The sequence below is a fragment of the Pyricularia oryzae genome, chromosome 2 (assembly GCF_000002495.2).
Source record: "Pyricularia oryzae 70-15 chromosome 2, whole genome shotgun sequence".
NCBI lineage: Eukaryota > Fungi > Ascomycota > Sordariomycetes > Magnaporthales > Pyriculariaceae > Pyricularia > Pyricularia oryzae.
In genome coordinates, this window is record NC_017850.1 from 957,437 (window position 1) to 971,824 (window position 14,388).

Genomic DNA, 14,388 nt, shown 5'->3' on the forward strand with positions numbered 1-14,388 from the left:
TGAACAGGTTTCTCGTTCACCTCTCCTCCGCCTAGTGAAACAAAACAATAAACCCCGTGGGATGCCGTTCGATACAGATAAGCTTGGACTAATAGAGGGGCTTTTTGACAACTTCCAAAACCTCGGGAGGAAAAAGACTACCACGCCGTCCCGGGACGAACAAACAAAAAAAAAACCTGTAGAATTTGTCAGAGGGACCAAACTGTAACGCTATCTATCTTCGACGCATGAAAAAGCACGGAAAGTGACGTTGTGCCTTTCCCCTCCCCGAACGTGCCGGTTATTGAGTTTTTGGTCCGCCGCCCTTCGCTTGCGGCAATTTCATTCCGACGCCGAGTATGTAGGTGGTAGTACTGCGACGTGCATAGTCGGAGGGATGGAGACATGGGAAATCTTGTCACGTCGTTAAACAACAAAAACCCGGAGATATTCGGGGGTAGGTAGGGTGTTGGGGTGGTCCTTGTCGTGCGGTTGAATGCATAGCCGGGGGGCCAGCAAAAAATCTCTACTATGGTACTGTACGAGTCGGTAAAGTTCTAGTAAGCTTGTGGAGAGAAACAGAGAAAAGAGCTGCGGCAAGGTCAGCACGGAGCACTCCCGTCAATCAAGGTGAAAGATACGATCATTGCATCAATTCCTTCAGGGGATGTCCCAGCTCTCTGATACCTACAATCTGCCAGCGCAGATTTGACGTTTCTCTTATAATATACAGCTACGGAGTAGGTGCCTGTTTAAGCTGTCCCGCCCCCTCTTGCGCCCATGTATGACAAGGACGAACGCCACGATGCGTTGGTCAAAAAAACTACTGAGTCAATCCATGGTGGGTGTTATTATGGGCTGGCTGTGTGCGATCGACGGAAGGTGGGAGGGAGGATAATCCGGCCAATGGCTTTTTGGCCAACCCTGGGAAAATCTCCGCTAACAACTCTATTGTTTTGAGTTATCTTAGAGTTGTTTGTGATGATTTGTGATGTTGCAAAATATTCCAAACATCTTCATCACGCGATGAATCGAGAAGAACCAAGAAGAACAGAGAGACAGCGAGGCTGTCCAGCCGAGGCCTCCAGGCGCGTACCTGCTTTAGAGACCCGGCCGAGTATTCCGTAGAAGGCGAGGCTGAAAATCGACGCCACTACTATGCATGTAGGTAGGTACGTTTAGTTTACAGTAGATACAACCAACCCCCCTCAAGGAAACGAAAAAAAAGCACATCGCTGTTACTTTTCGTTCCCAGTGGAGGGTTTCCAGAGACATGCTTGTTCGTCTGGTCAGCTGGCCCCCAAGATTTTTATCAAAGTATACTATCGAACCGACGAGTGGCGACAGAAGACGGGTAAACAGGGTCAAACTTGCACCGGGATGGTAAAGTGCCGACGAGGGGAGAAGAAGATGGTGCGGTACCAACCATGCTTTTTTTTCTGTTCCTGTTCGTTTTGCGTGAATTAATTTAAATCCCTCTAACCCCGTGGGTACGAATAATTGCGACGTGTGAAGCAATGAATGGAGACAAGGCTGGTTTTGGAAAAGAAGCGGTGAGAACCAAAAAAAAATCAAAAAAAAAAAATCGAGGGTTGGGGGAGTGAAGAGAAAACCACTACTTACCAAAATGAAGGGATCATCCCGGTACTGGAGAACTGCGGGGACTTCACGCCCCTAGCTTTTCTTTCTTTTCTCCTTGTTTGATTTTGTGGATAAGGCCAAAAAGTCGATGGGTTGAACCACGTCCGAACCAGCTGATTGGACATTGATCAGAGGGATCTAATCCGGCTAAACACCTAGCCCCCCTTTTCAGCTAATGTAGGTACAAGCCGCACTAGTCTGCAAAAGTAATTCTCCTAAACGCCCTGCTTCTCGAGATCACCCGATGCAGTGGGCTTATTGCTTTCTCGTGGCCATCGTACTGTAAACAGTGGAATCTTTTCTCAAGGGACTGGGAGGGACTTTTGTCTGCATGGAAGCTGCGGTGTGGCTTGTAAGAAAATAAAATAAAGATACGGGAATTTTTCTTTTCTGTTAAGAGATTAGATCGGGGCAAGTTCAGATGGATAACCCCATCTTATCATATCAACATCACTTTCGAGGAAAAAAATTGCTGCCAGTCGCCAAGTGTGGGATTGAGGCTGCTTAATTTAGATACCTGATGCTGGCTTGCACGTCATCTGCCTTTTTGCACAGACCCCCAAACATCACTACTTGCAGAACTACGACGTACAACGTACCACGCAGGCCCATCACTTGAACAAGAAAAAAAACCAAATTAAAGTGACTTGATCAGCACTGATAACCCCCCGGGGCTGCACTGTTCGCTTCGCTATCGGCCTCCCGCTCCCCATTTAAATCCCTGCTCGCTTCGTTCGACTTGTCCCGTTGGCCAAGTCCTTGCATCCCCAGAAAATCTTCCTCGGGACGCACGTTCGTCCGCTTAACGGCAGGCAGTTGGAAGGCAGTGCATGCCTTTTTACGGCAAACTATTTAATTGCATTTCAGAGGCCCATAAGCAAAAAGAAATGTATCACTGAGGCGTAAAGTAAGAGTACAGTAAGTAGTATGGCCAATGTTTGCGGCCTTTTTGTGTGTCAGAAACTTGTTTGTTTACTTCTTTTGGTCTCCCAAGTCCGCTTTCTTACGATTCGTATCTTTTCCCAGCGTTATTTCTGGTATAGTAAGTAGTATTGCACCTTGCATGCAGACTGCAGCGGCTCACCGAGAAGCCGTTGCTATTATTGCAAAAAAAGATCCGGGTCCACCCACTGCTCGGCATGCTGGCTTAATTCCATGTTACTATCCACGTTCATCGTAAATGTCTGCAGGTACATGGGAGTCGGTTATTTCTCTTCTGACCTTTTTTTCGTTGATGTGTATACCGCTACCATGCCCGCCGTATTATGGAGTATTCTAGATTAAACCAGCTAATTTTCAGCCACGAAACTACAACGGTTGCAATGTTGCTGGAGCAAATTGATCCCGAGGAAGTGCCGGATCTGGCGATGCCGAGCTCGGCCAACGCAGACCGTCACCCATGGTCGTTTTCGTTAATTACCCCATCCTTAAAGGAAGGAATGTTCGCCAAGGATCGTGCAGGCAAGCCACAGATCAGAAAGACGGTGGGACGAACGACTTGAGCAAGAAAGAAAAAAAAAAAAAAAAAAAAAAAAGCCACATGCTGGCCGCGTAACAAGATGCTGACGGCGCCTCCGGTATATGTCTCGCATGGCATAATAAACAATCACTGTTTTGAGTCAAGTTTCGTCCGGAGCTGCCAATGCATCTCTCTCGTTTTTTTTTTGCTCATGACGCAAAGACGCCAAACACAAAATATGTATAGAGGGTTACAGTCGATGCACGGGTAGGTCACGCTATGATGGAAACAAAATCACAACCAGGCTTGCCAGGACGGTAAATCGGACTTTGTGCAGAAAATCAATTGATCCTTGCAGCAATATTGAAATCACCCACTTTGAATACCATGTCATCAGAGGGGGTTTTCGAACTTTGAAGGCTTGACGACATGGATATGTAGACAAGAGGAAAGAAGAAAGATTCCCTATTAGGTGAGAAACTATGGGGAAAAAAGACCCAAGGTGACCTTTTACCCCCCCAAGATGCTTCAGCTGATGGGGCTTTGTTATTGATTAGATTCCTGCAAGCATGCATGTTCTTTGCCTCGAGACGAATCGAACTCCTCCGCTGTTGGCCGCTAAACCGCAAGCATTTCTGCATTGATATCGTTTGTTCGTCAATCAGTAATTCTTTTTTCTTGTTCAGTTTGCTCAGCCCTCCCTGCCGTCGCCGGGATATGCCTGCCTGCCAGGGCGCGAACGACACGGAATGTTTCGGGTCAAGTGAGCGAGCGAATGAAAGAAAAAGGCATTGACAATTTTGACAAAAAGCCCCAACCCACAGCCTCTGTGGGGGGTCCTTTTGCCGTTCCCGGATATCCCAGCAAGCCCAGCTCTTTGAGATTTGCCAGATCATCCAGCGATGGCATCGATGGCATCCATAGATGGGCTGTGCACTGCATGCGCTGAAAAACAGCTGCATTATCGCGAGGCTCCACGCGATGTTTTGATCCCCAGTTTCTTCAGTTTCTAGTCTAGCTCTAGTTCTAGTATGGTATTCTTAGACGAAGACACAAATCGACGCCTTGCCTAACACGGGGACCATCGCGAATCGAATAAATGATGATGTTCGACGCCTGCGACGAACCCAGTGGGGTTTTGTTGTTTCTAACGTGGGCGCCCCTCACTCACCGCTGGAAGAGTGGGACAGAGTAAGAAGAAAAAAAAGACAGATGCACCCCATGAGACGTCAAAGAGGAGAAGAAAAAAAAGAGGGAGGCTAGCGAAAAGAAACTTGTCAGGGTCCTATATGCCTTGTTCTACTCAAAGTGCAACAGGATAAAGCATCAGTCATCTTGGGGTCGGTTTAACTGATGTGGGCTGTGATCCATAGCTAGGTTGTTCTCAGGGACCAACCTGAAGTGCACGTTCAGATCAGCCTCCATGATTCGATCGATATCTGCTGCAAGGGAGATGTTGGCAACAGCTGGGTTCAACCGATGCGTATCCGTAAGGCGTACTGGATACTGTCCCAAGAAAAGTTTCATGATGCGACTCGGTAGATTTTCAACAAAAAAGTCTGGTTGTTGCATTTGGATGCAAGAACAAAGCACGAAATGGCGCTTGGTGACATGGCCGATCAATTGAATGTTTCTTTTTCTTTTCCTTTTTTTCCAATGCCTCGGAAGCGGCCTGGCTGGGAAAGGAGGCTCTTTTATTACCTATCAACTACCTAAGGTATCTAACAGCACTGCAATCAGCTGCAAACCCTCAAAAATGGTTGCAAAGTAAGCAAAAGACACGTTGAATCCCTACATAGATCAGCTGCTCGAAACGGGCTGCAGCTCTTCCACATGGATGCGTCTCATCACAGCAGAGCCTATAGGGTTGTGATCCCATTCGTTGCATGTTCATGGTGTGTGTGGCGAGGTGCGGTAGTGTGCATTTTTTCACTGCATGCGTGCATCAATTTATTAGTTTTAGTTGCAACATTGCGGCAACGGCATCTGGGCAGTTCGAAACGGCTTCTAATTACTAGGAGAACCAACAATCAATGACAGTTCTGATGGTTGTATATGACAGCCAAAGTGATGCCTAGTTGACGATTCTGTGATTGATGCCCAATATTTTCTCACACGTAATATGTGCTGAAAAATACTCCGTTTACTGGCTGAACATATCACCAGGCAGCCAAGTTTTCAAAACAATGTTGGTTTGGTCTTGGGGCGATTGAACTGTCACCAGTGGTGCCAGCGCTTCGTGCATTGGATCGAAAATCCATCAGTGCCTGGCCTGGCAAGCTCCAGTTGTCTTTGGTACCTTAGTCAGGCACCCGCACCCCTGGGCCGTTTGTTCGTAGCCGCCCCCAACAAGGGCATGGCAGCTCTGTCTTGTGGTTGTGTCCATTGAAAATGTGGAAGATCCTTGCTCGACCACAAGACAAGACCTTGGCTGGGTCTACCGAGAAGCAGCTCTCTTGGCCAGAAATCCACAGCCAAGCCAGCCCCTGCTTATTCTTGTCGGGATCCCTGCCAGCATGCTCTCCACTCCCACGTCTTTCGTAGGATTAACAGATGCACTATAGGTACGTACCTCCGTACCTTGTACTCCGTACCTACCTTAGTTCACTTCTTTTACTCCATATTGGCTCAAGGTCGGTCCCGAAGGATCCACGTTTGCTTTTTGTCATCGAACCCCTGACCTTGGTCTCAATTGAACCAGAAATCTATCGTGATCGTGGACCAACCACCACCGACGAAGCAGCAACTTCTCCTCCCGTTGAAACCCATTTTCCAAGTTCCATCCTCGACACACGCTCGCTCCGCACTTTATTTTCACATACCCAACAGCCATCAAAATCTAGATTGACTGCCCATACGTTGTTGTTTTTTTTGTTCCCCATGCGGGCTTTTTCTGTTCAACGCTAGCCTTTTAACTTGTAGCTCCGCTGGCAAATCAAAGAGTGCAAACCGGGGGGCATCGCGACGCACACCACCACCCCACCAGGTACTGTAAAGGCCTGGTTCTTTTTGTTCCAACTCTGAACAACTTTACTGTACCATACAGTGGTAACTGTCATTTGGAAATCGAGAACTTGGCAGGTCTGGAAGATACCTAAGCCGGGGCAGCTATTTCGCAAACGGCAAGAATGCCGCCCGCCGCCCGCTGGTTGCGTCCCTAGCCCGAAAACATTGCCGTTGAACGGTGGGCATTAGTATGAAGTGTGCTCCCGGGACTGGTTCCAAAATTAGGATCTGGGAGGAAAAAAAAAAAAAAGACTCCAACCGGTATAGTGGTGGTAACCCGATCAAGTCATCTCCTGCAAGGGCACTAGTTCTAGTCTGTGCATGTGCCTAGGGTAAGCGACGCCTTGGGCTCGCTCGTTTGTCCGGCTCGGAAACCACAATCGGGGCGTGATTTGCCCAAGGTAGCAAGCTTGCAAGGCAAGGCAAGTACCTAACTAAGGTACCTACCTGCCTAGATAATTAAGGTAGGTACTTTGTCTTTCCACGTTTTTGACAGCTTTTGTACCTGCCTCAAACTTCTCAACGGCCAATGGTTCGTCGATGAATTTCCGATCCTGGATTTATTCGCAACAAAGGCGGGCTCTTTTTAGCGGCCGTCTAGGTTGTTCATGCTCGCTAGGTTTCCGGGCTGACTTTCTTATCATTGTTTACGATTTTTTTCCAGAGAGCTGCCAGGATGAACTGGAGTCTTGTTGTCAATCACACCACACACCCCTCCCCTTGTCATTCAGAGCTCCACGTTTCATGCCGTCCCTCGGCCCCTCTCTTGTCATCAGCCAGTGCTACTCGCTACCGCAGTAGTATACAAACACTCACAACTTGACATACCACTGTAGCTCGTACCCAAGGTACCACATAGAGGAGGCGTGTGTTCGCTTCTTTTTGGGCACACGCCTGAACGTTGAGTGCGGAGTTGGAAGGGAATAGATGTGCTGCATGTGGATCTCAATACTACCTACTCACCACGCATACTCCGTACACCGCACGGCTTGTAATCTACCGGTTCGAGCAGGCCTTTTTTTTTTATTCCCTCTTTTCCTTTATTATTGATTCTTTGTCGTCGTTTCCCCCACGTTCCCTGCCTTTTGGAAGAGGAGAAGATATTTTAAGAGTGTAGTGGCCGCACGCCCGAACCGCATGCAGGTACCTGCACGCCCACCCACCCGCACGCTACCTGCCTTACTTTACTTTTACGAGCGAGGGGTCGAGTCGAGTCGGTTGCCTTACTTTATTGCTGCGACCTACCCCAACTCATTCCTGCCTCTTATCATCTCATCTCCAGCGTGCTTCATCCGCAGCACCCGCTCTGCCGACTTCCACCCGTGTATGCCAACGCTATTGCAGACGGATGACATGCAACGTGGGTAGCAGAAGCAGAAGCAGAAGCAGGAGCAGCAGCAGAAGAAGAAGAAGAAGGCCGTGAGGGTAGCCCATACGTCGACGCTCAACAAACGGTTCCCTCGTCTTGTCCAGTTACGATACGCTGTGCATCCAAACGAAGCACGTAACCCACGTTACCGATCTTCTGTATAGACTGCGGATCTCTCTTCAGTCTTGATCAACCAGCGCCTGAACTTTTACACAACCGCGAGGCTCGTTTCCTTGAGACGATCTCTCCTTTGCGACGAGCTTGGTCCTTGGGTCTGGTTGTGGATTCGGATTCCCTGCGTGCAAGGACTTTTGGTCCTCCGTCCGATATTTCGTCTGATATCTCGAGTCTCATCTCACCGAAACGCGAACGCTTCGGTTCCCAGTCAGCATAGTCTTGGCCTCTGCGGCCCGATCTTTTAAACTTGTCGGTACCTCCTATTTACTACGAGTATTTTCCTTTGTTATTCTGTTCCTACAGTAGAAACCCCAGTTGCACGCATCTTTATCTTTCATCATGACACATTCCGGCAGTCGGCGCTCGATCTTAGTCTGTGCCACTTGACCGATATGTGTTGAATATTCACTCCGGCGCCGTTGATACCTCACTCGTATCCGGAACATCACAACTCTTTCATTCTGCATATTCGTCTTTTGAACTGAGTCAGCAACCGGGAAATGAGATTTTGAGGCTGTTATAATGGCTCTGTTGGGATCGCGTTTTGTTCCCTTTCTGGACAACCACTTTGAGCCAGCTTCAGCAAGGATGGCGAAAGGCTCAAAGTTGTTGTCCGTCCGTCAAGGTCCGGACCTTTCTGAATGTTATACCAAAGCCCCCTCAGCGAACCCGAACTACTGGTGGTGCTATGCGGAACCTTTTGCTAAAGGTCTGGCGGGGCGCTACTAATCCCTCGGTGGCCCAACCTGGGACATCTGTTTTCACGACCTGATGCATCTCCAACTCCATTATACAGAACTAGGCTGCTAACATGAGTAATAAACAGGACCAGGACCAGGACCTGGACCTGGACCTGGATCAGGGCCGAGACCCGGACCCGGACCCGGGCCTGGACCTGAAGCAGGACCACCAGGGCAACAAGGGCCTGGAAGAGGATCCGGAGAGAGGCCCGGATTTCCAAGGCCACCAGGAGGAGGAGGGCCGCCATCAGGTGGACTACGGCAACCCGGAAGGCCTCAGCCACCAGGGGGAAACTCTCCACCGCCTGACCCGCCTAATAGCCCGCCAAATAGCTCATCGTCATCGACAATCATAGAGAGCAAGCCTACTCTTTCACCAGAGCCATCTTTGAAACCAACCGTCGAGTTGACCACATCGACCAGGCTATCGAGGACAGCAACGCCGACGACAAGCCCACGTTCGCCGAACCAACCAAACACAACGCACGCCCCAAGTCCTACGGGCAATCTACCACTTATCCCATCATTGGCGTCGACAAAGCCGCCTATGATTGTTCCTACGTCGGCTCAGTCGACGCCCGTCGGAGCGCCAGACCTGGCTCCTTCTGCAACTAATTCAACGCCATCGTCTACATCCTCACCAATAGCCGCAGCTGCCGCCACCAACCAGCGCGCAGTCACCATCACTGTTGCGTCTATTATATCTGCCGCTGGAGTTCTGTTTATCATTGCTGGATTTTTGCTGTACCGCCGGTACAAACAGAGACGGCCTCCTTTCTTCCATCGGGGAATAACACCCATCGATGATGAGGAAATAGAGTCATGGAAGATCAGCAGAGAGATCAGAGATGAGGAGAAGAGTGGCGGTGCTTTTGAGAAGGAGACCGGACTGGAAGCCTCAGGGGCAAATGGTAACGGTACCCAAGGGCACACAAGGGGTGCAGAGTCGACCAGCTCCCTGAAGAAAGTACCCAGCGCCGTGATCGTCTATCAGAGCACGCCTGCTCAGCAGTCTCAGCCGTTCGCCTCTGGGGCAGGGAGGCAGTCGGAGGAATTCTCACCTCGATCAATCCACTCGCCCCTTAGGATATCCAAATACGGGGCATACGGTAGCGGCGGCAGAGTGAGTATCGACAGGGACTACCCACAGACCCCGATACAAGCCCGGGCACCAAACGCCCGCGAGGGTCTGACGGACGAGTCAGTCCCGGGAGATGTGCCATATTTGCCCCAAACAAGGAGGCACCCGTCACGCATTTCGAAGCTTCCGGGCCCCTTGTCTTCAAGCTCCAGGAGTATGCACAACAGGTCGAGGAGTTCTAGGAGCAGCCTACGCAGCTTTGGAGAACGCTACAGTCATGACCAACCTAGCCCATACGGCGGTGGACATACCTCCTCAGAGCAGGATCTGTCTCCTCGCTGGGCCCGGGCTTCGAGTGATCTACCACGTGGCGGCGCATTGCAGCAAACACAGTCATTACAGCATAAGCTTCGGCACTCCAAGTCGTCCACTGGTCACCACGCCCATGCACGAGGCCACAACCGAGTTTACTCAAACTCGGAAACGCCGCCAAGGGTTTCGTTCAGTGATGACTTTTTGAACTCGCCCAGGCCATTGCTGTTGCGTGAGGACATTGGTCGGGCCATTGGTTAAGGCCCAGCTTGTACGATGATTTCTTCTAAGCGGCCAGCTTGAAATACCAAGGGCTTTATAATTTTAACTTCTGTGGGTTTGAAGCATCCACTTCCAATCTTTGGGTCACACCTATTTTTGCTTTCTCCTCTCAATTCAGTTTCCTTTGTTTAAGCATAACGATCTCTCAAGAATGACAACATGCCTGTAGCAACTACGCCAGGCTCTTTAACGTTTCCTTTCTTGTTGCTTGCAAAGCAACCTTCTTTTTGACACGAGGCCCATGGCATATGGGTATCTCATTTCTTTCACTTTGCTGTCTTATGATTGATTATTTTGAAGCGGAGGATATACCCGAATGAAACCATTTATTTATTTCTATGAACCATTTTACTTTGTCGCGCGCACTTGGGGAGCCGAACTATGGAAGTTGCGGAAAACTTTGGGCACTGGAGAAAGGTCTCGAGCGGTACGGCTACTAGGCTGGTGTCATCAAGACCTACCAACGCGGCAAAGCTTAGACAGCGTGAGAATCGTTGTTATTACCTGTACCTACTTTAACTGGTGGACTAGACCAAATACTAGTCAATGAAAATATCCAACAATTCCTGATGCAGATTCGAACTTAGTTTTAGCTGATGTCTCATCCAAACTTCCATATGTGAAACGGTACCTCCCGCTTCCGCGGTTAGTCGAATCTTGTTTCAAAGGCCAATATCAAAAATGGAGATAAACCTTGCATAGACATAATTGATCTGAGCTAAGCAACCATTTTTGGGATGAAGTTTATTAGAACGCCTTGTGTTGCCAAATATTTCTGTTGGGGCAAAACTTAGAACTGGGATAATCTCGATCGGTATCTTCCGCCTTCGACCCCTCGTCCGAATCCCGGGCACGGAACAAACTCCGTTACGGAGAACGGGTACTCATTGGTGGGGCCGTGATCGGGGGAGCCCAGCGAGCCCAGCAAGGCCGAAAAGTCGGGATTATGTGATAAGATAGCGCCCACCAATCACACCCCCCAGACGGTTGCTCAAAATGCTCCACCTTTGCAGTGTCGTCCGACCATAGCGTAAACGGCAGAGCATCAACGGCAATTCAACATTTGGCGGTACCTTGCGCTGTAAGCTCCCCCACGTTACAGAAACAATTCATTGCTCTGCAGCCGTTTTCGTCCACCGCCTTGACATCAGCCGCCCCCTCCTCCGCAACGGCGAAGAGTTTGATCGGGCGACGGTGCCCTCTCTACAAATCCTTGACTAGTGCTTGCTTGGTTTTGCATGCAGGGCGCCCGGATTCCCCAGGCAGGTCTCGTCGATCTGGGCCGGTAACAGAATACCGAAACGGGGCAAACATGGTCCACCTTCTCAACTCCTATGTCGACAGTATGTTTATTCCTTGCGCCAATGAATTTTGTGGTGACCATCTCTGTAGATTAAGCTTGCTGACTGTTGGTTATGTTGCAGAGCGCGTCGTGATAATGACGACGGACGGCCGCATGTTGATAGGAACACTAATCAACTCGGATAACCAAGCCAACATTGTACGCTTTGTTCCCCCCATCCTGCTTCTTAAACATGTATCGGACCTCTTTTCTTCCATGAACATCAGACCCGGTTCTAACATGCAGGAAACCCCGATCGACCTACAGATCCTCTACAACGTTACAGAGCGCCACATTGCACCGGCCGACGGCGATGAAGACTCTGTCGACCGGCCGTCGGTAGGCACCGAGATCATCCGCGGCTCGACTATATTGGTGGTCGGCTTGGTGGACGAGGAGCTCGAAGGCTCCATCGACTGGACAAAGGTCAGGGGAGAGCCCATTGGGGATACATATAATGCGTGAAAGAAACGCGGAGTTGCTTTGGCGCGAGGGCGGTAACAAAAACGAGAAGAGAAGAGAAAAAAAAAACAGAAATCGGATTATTATGTCGATAAGTGGGCAGCGGCAACGGCTTGGGAATCTCGCCGCAGTCAAGAGGTTGCGAGGATCATGAATGGACTGGCCGAGATGGGAGGGCTACTTTGTCGGGGTCTCTTCCATCTTTGCCTGGTCATATATTTCTTTTCTACATTTGTGTTTTCGAAAATTGATACCCCATTCCGCAACATCAGACGAACAAAATCATGCACCAGTGGGCCCCATAACATGCCCCTTTCATACATCCTCTACCAGAACAGCTGCTTCATCAGATACTCGGCAAAGATGTTGAAGCCGGGCGAGCCCACGATCCTGTTGACGCTGTTGCCCCTCCTCCTGCTCAGCCATCCCATGGTGTCGCCGGGGACCTCGTCGAGCTGCACGCCGTCGACCACCTCGGTCTTCTCGGCCTGGCCAGCCTCCTGCTTGACGCCCGGCTTGCTGCGCACGCGGCGGTCCAGGATGTGCATGCCGCGGGTCCACTGGCCGGCGGTCTCGACGCGGATGTCCTCGCCGGCCGACGCCTTCCAGGCCGGGTTGTCGCGCGTCATCATGTACCAGACCGTCAGCGGGTCGTGCAGCGACAGGCCCGGCTCGCTGCCGTCGCCCAGGATGCTGTCGATCTTGTCAAAGGTCCGCGACAGCACGTGCTCCAGCCAGCGGGCGAGCGGGCTGCCGGAGGCGACGAGCGGCGCGATGCGCTCCGTGAAGAAGCCCTTGTTGAGAAGGTGGTCGGTGGTGATGTCGAGCGGGAACAGCGACAGCTTGAGCTGCCGCGAGAGCCCCTCAGGGTACGGCTTGAGGCTGGGCGAGGTGCAGGGCGGCATGGTGGAGGCGGGCTCCCGCGCCGTCAGGGCAAAGACGCGCGCCGTGGCCACGGCGTCGGCAAAGGTGTTGAACTCGGCCACGGGCGTGATGTTGCCGGGCACGTTGATGGCGCCTCCCATGACGCAGACCTCGCGGGCGCGGAGGAGCGTCTCGGGGTCCTCGGCTGCCGCGAGGGCGAGGTTGGTCATGGGCCCGATGGTGAGGATCGTCACGGTCTGGTCGGGGGATTCCTTGAGGATTCGGAGGATCTCCTTGTGCGCTAGCGTCTTGGATGGGGTGAAGTATGTTGAAAAGCTGGGGATGTCCGAGGGGGCCCCGCCCGGGGCGTCCTCGAAGAGGGTGCGCCATGTTTCCGCGGGGGTTAGGTCCGGGTGCTAGGGGGTGTTGGTTGTATGTCAGTTGCTGGGGGTGGCTTGATGCTTCACGGGTTGCATGGAGAAATGAAGCAAGGGCCATGATATACTTACGGCGTCGTGGACTCCGTGCAGGCCGTCGGCGCCGTCTAGATATTGTGCAACGCCTTGGTTAGAGCTGACAACTATCGCCGCAGAAGGCCCTCCTCCATGAACTTACGGAAGTGGTCCGCTGCAAGCTCCTCCTCCTCTAGCGGATGCTTGGCTCCAATGGCCACGATGGGCTTGAATACCGACAAGGATTCAAAGCCCGTCTCTTTACCGACCGACTTGCGCCAAGCCCTCTCCTTCTCCAAGACGTGGAATAGAGCGACTGCATTGCGCAGACAGCTTTTTTGTGATGCATGTCGTCGAGTATCAGCATGACATTCTTCCTTCACTGCTCATATTGATGCTGCTGATGGCAGCTTCACCCCCTGACGACAGGGGTGCTTGAGATCTGGGGATAGGCAGTTACCCCTGAAGCGGCACATTGCCGTACGTGACCGAGATCATCGCCACCTCCAGGTCTTCTGGAGAGGCGCTGAGTGCCAGCAAGATGGCCAATACATCATCGACTCCTGTAATGTATGTTAGTACTGTGGTGTATGTGAATAATGATGGGACAGTGTTGTTTTTTTGTGGTTTACCTGGGTCGGTATCAATAATGATTCTATGTTTGGGCGCCATTTTATCTGACTTGATCAATAATTTACGAAAACTTGCTCAAGTTTGTTAAATATCCTTCAAAGATATACCGGAAATGATAGTTCCGAAGTAAAAGTCTGAGAATTTCTTCCTTATCTGCGAGACCTTTTTTATATCTACAACCCTGGCTGACAGTGACTGAGTGAAAGCTGTAGAACCACTGTTTGATATTACGAATATGACAAAGTCGGCGCAAGTCACCCCGCTACGGACCTTGCCTACACCGTGCCGAGAGGCCGATAGGCACCCGTAAGCTATTAGAGCGGGGTAAATCAGGGCAAAAAAGTCCTTAGCGTTGCCCATACCACGACACTGTGCTTGCAAATTGGTAAGAATAAATGTACATGGTAGTTAATTGTATTATATATTCACATCTTACATCGGTATACCGAGCTCGGAACACTACTGCGACTATGAGGTTCACTAGAAACATCCCTTGCTATTTCTTATGCTTTTAGCGCATGTGGTATTGTTCGGCCACAGCAATTGACCAATGTGCTGGTTGGTTACCTGCTGTACCTGTGCACCCACC

The 14,388-nt window shown here is 50.7% G+C and overlaps 4 protein-coding genes across 4 annotated transcripts; 2 read left to right on the forward strand and 2 right to left on the reverse strand.

The window, feature by feature from the left end:
* Positions 1–2,271: 2,271 nt before the first annotated feature.
* Positions 2,272–2,761, reverse strand: MGG_15546 (uncharacterized protein; the record flags this gene model as incomplete). Its single annotated transcript, XM_003713541.1, has 3 exons — positions 2,272–2,468; positions 2,628–2,654; positions 2,752–2,761. 3 exons carry the CDS (start codon positions 2,759–2,761, stop codon positions 2,272–2,274), a joined length of 234 nt encoding a protein of 77 aa, XP_003713589.1.
* Positions 2,762–8,153: 5,392 nt separating this feature from the next.
* Positions 8,154–10,025, forward strand: MGG_04538 (uncharacterized protein; the record flags this gene model as incomplete). Its single annotated transcript, XM_003713542.1, has 2 exons — positions 8,154–8,340; positions 8,458–10,025. The coding sequence occupies 2 exons, from the start codon at positions 8,154–8,156 to the stop codon at positions 10,023–10,025; spliced, it is 1,755 nt and encodes a 584-aa protein (XP_003713590.1).
* A 1,333-nt stretch (positions 10,026–11,358) lies between these two features.
* On the forward strand, positions 11,359–11,853 carry MGG_04539 (uncharacterized protein; the record flags this gene model as incomplete). The annotated part of the gene is made up of 3 exons (XM_003713543.1): positions 11,359–11,389; positions 11,471–11,547; positions 11,656–11,853. 3 exons carry the CDS (start codon positions 11,359–11,361, stop codon positions 11,851–11,853), a joined length of 306 nt encoding a protein of 101 aa, XP_003713591.1.
* Positions 11,854–11,943: 90 nt separating this feature from the next.
* MGG_04540 (inosine-uridine preferring nucleoside hydrolase) lies at positions 11,944–14,028 on the reverse strand. Its single transcript, XM_003713544.1, has 5 exons — positions 13,799–14,028; positions 13,627–13,729; positions 13,330–13,499; positions 13,224–13,258; positions 11,944–13,130 (listed from the first exon to the last, which is right to left on the reverse strand). Exons 1-5 carry the CDS (start codon positions 13,836–13,838, stop codon positions 12,177–12,179), a joined length of 1,302 nt encoding a protein of 433 aa, XP_003713592.1. The 5' UTR covers positions 13,839–14,028; the 3' UTR covers positions 11,944–12,176.
* Between the last annotated feature and the right edge of the window lie 360 nt (positions 14,029–14,388).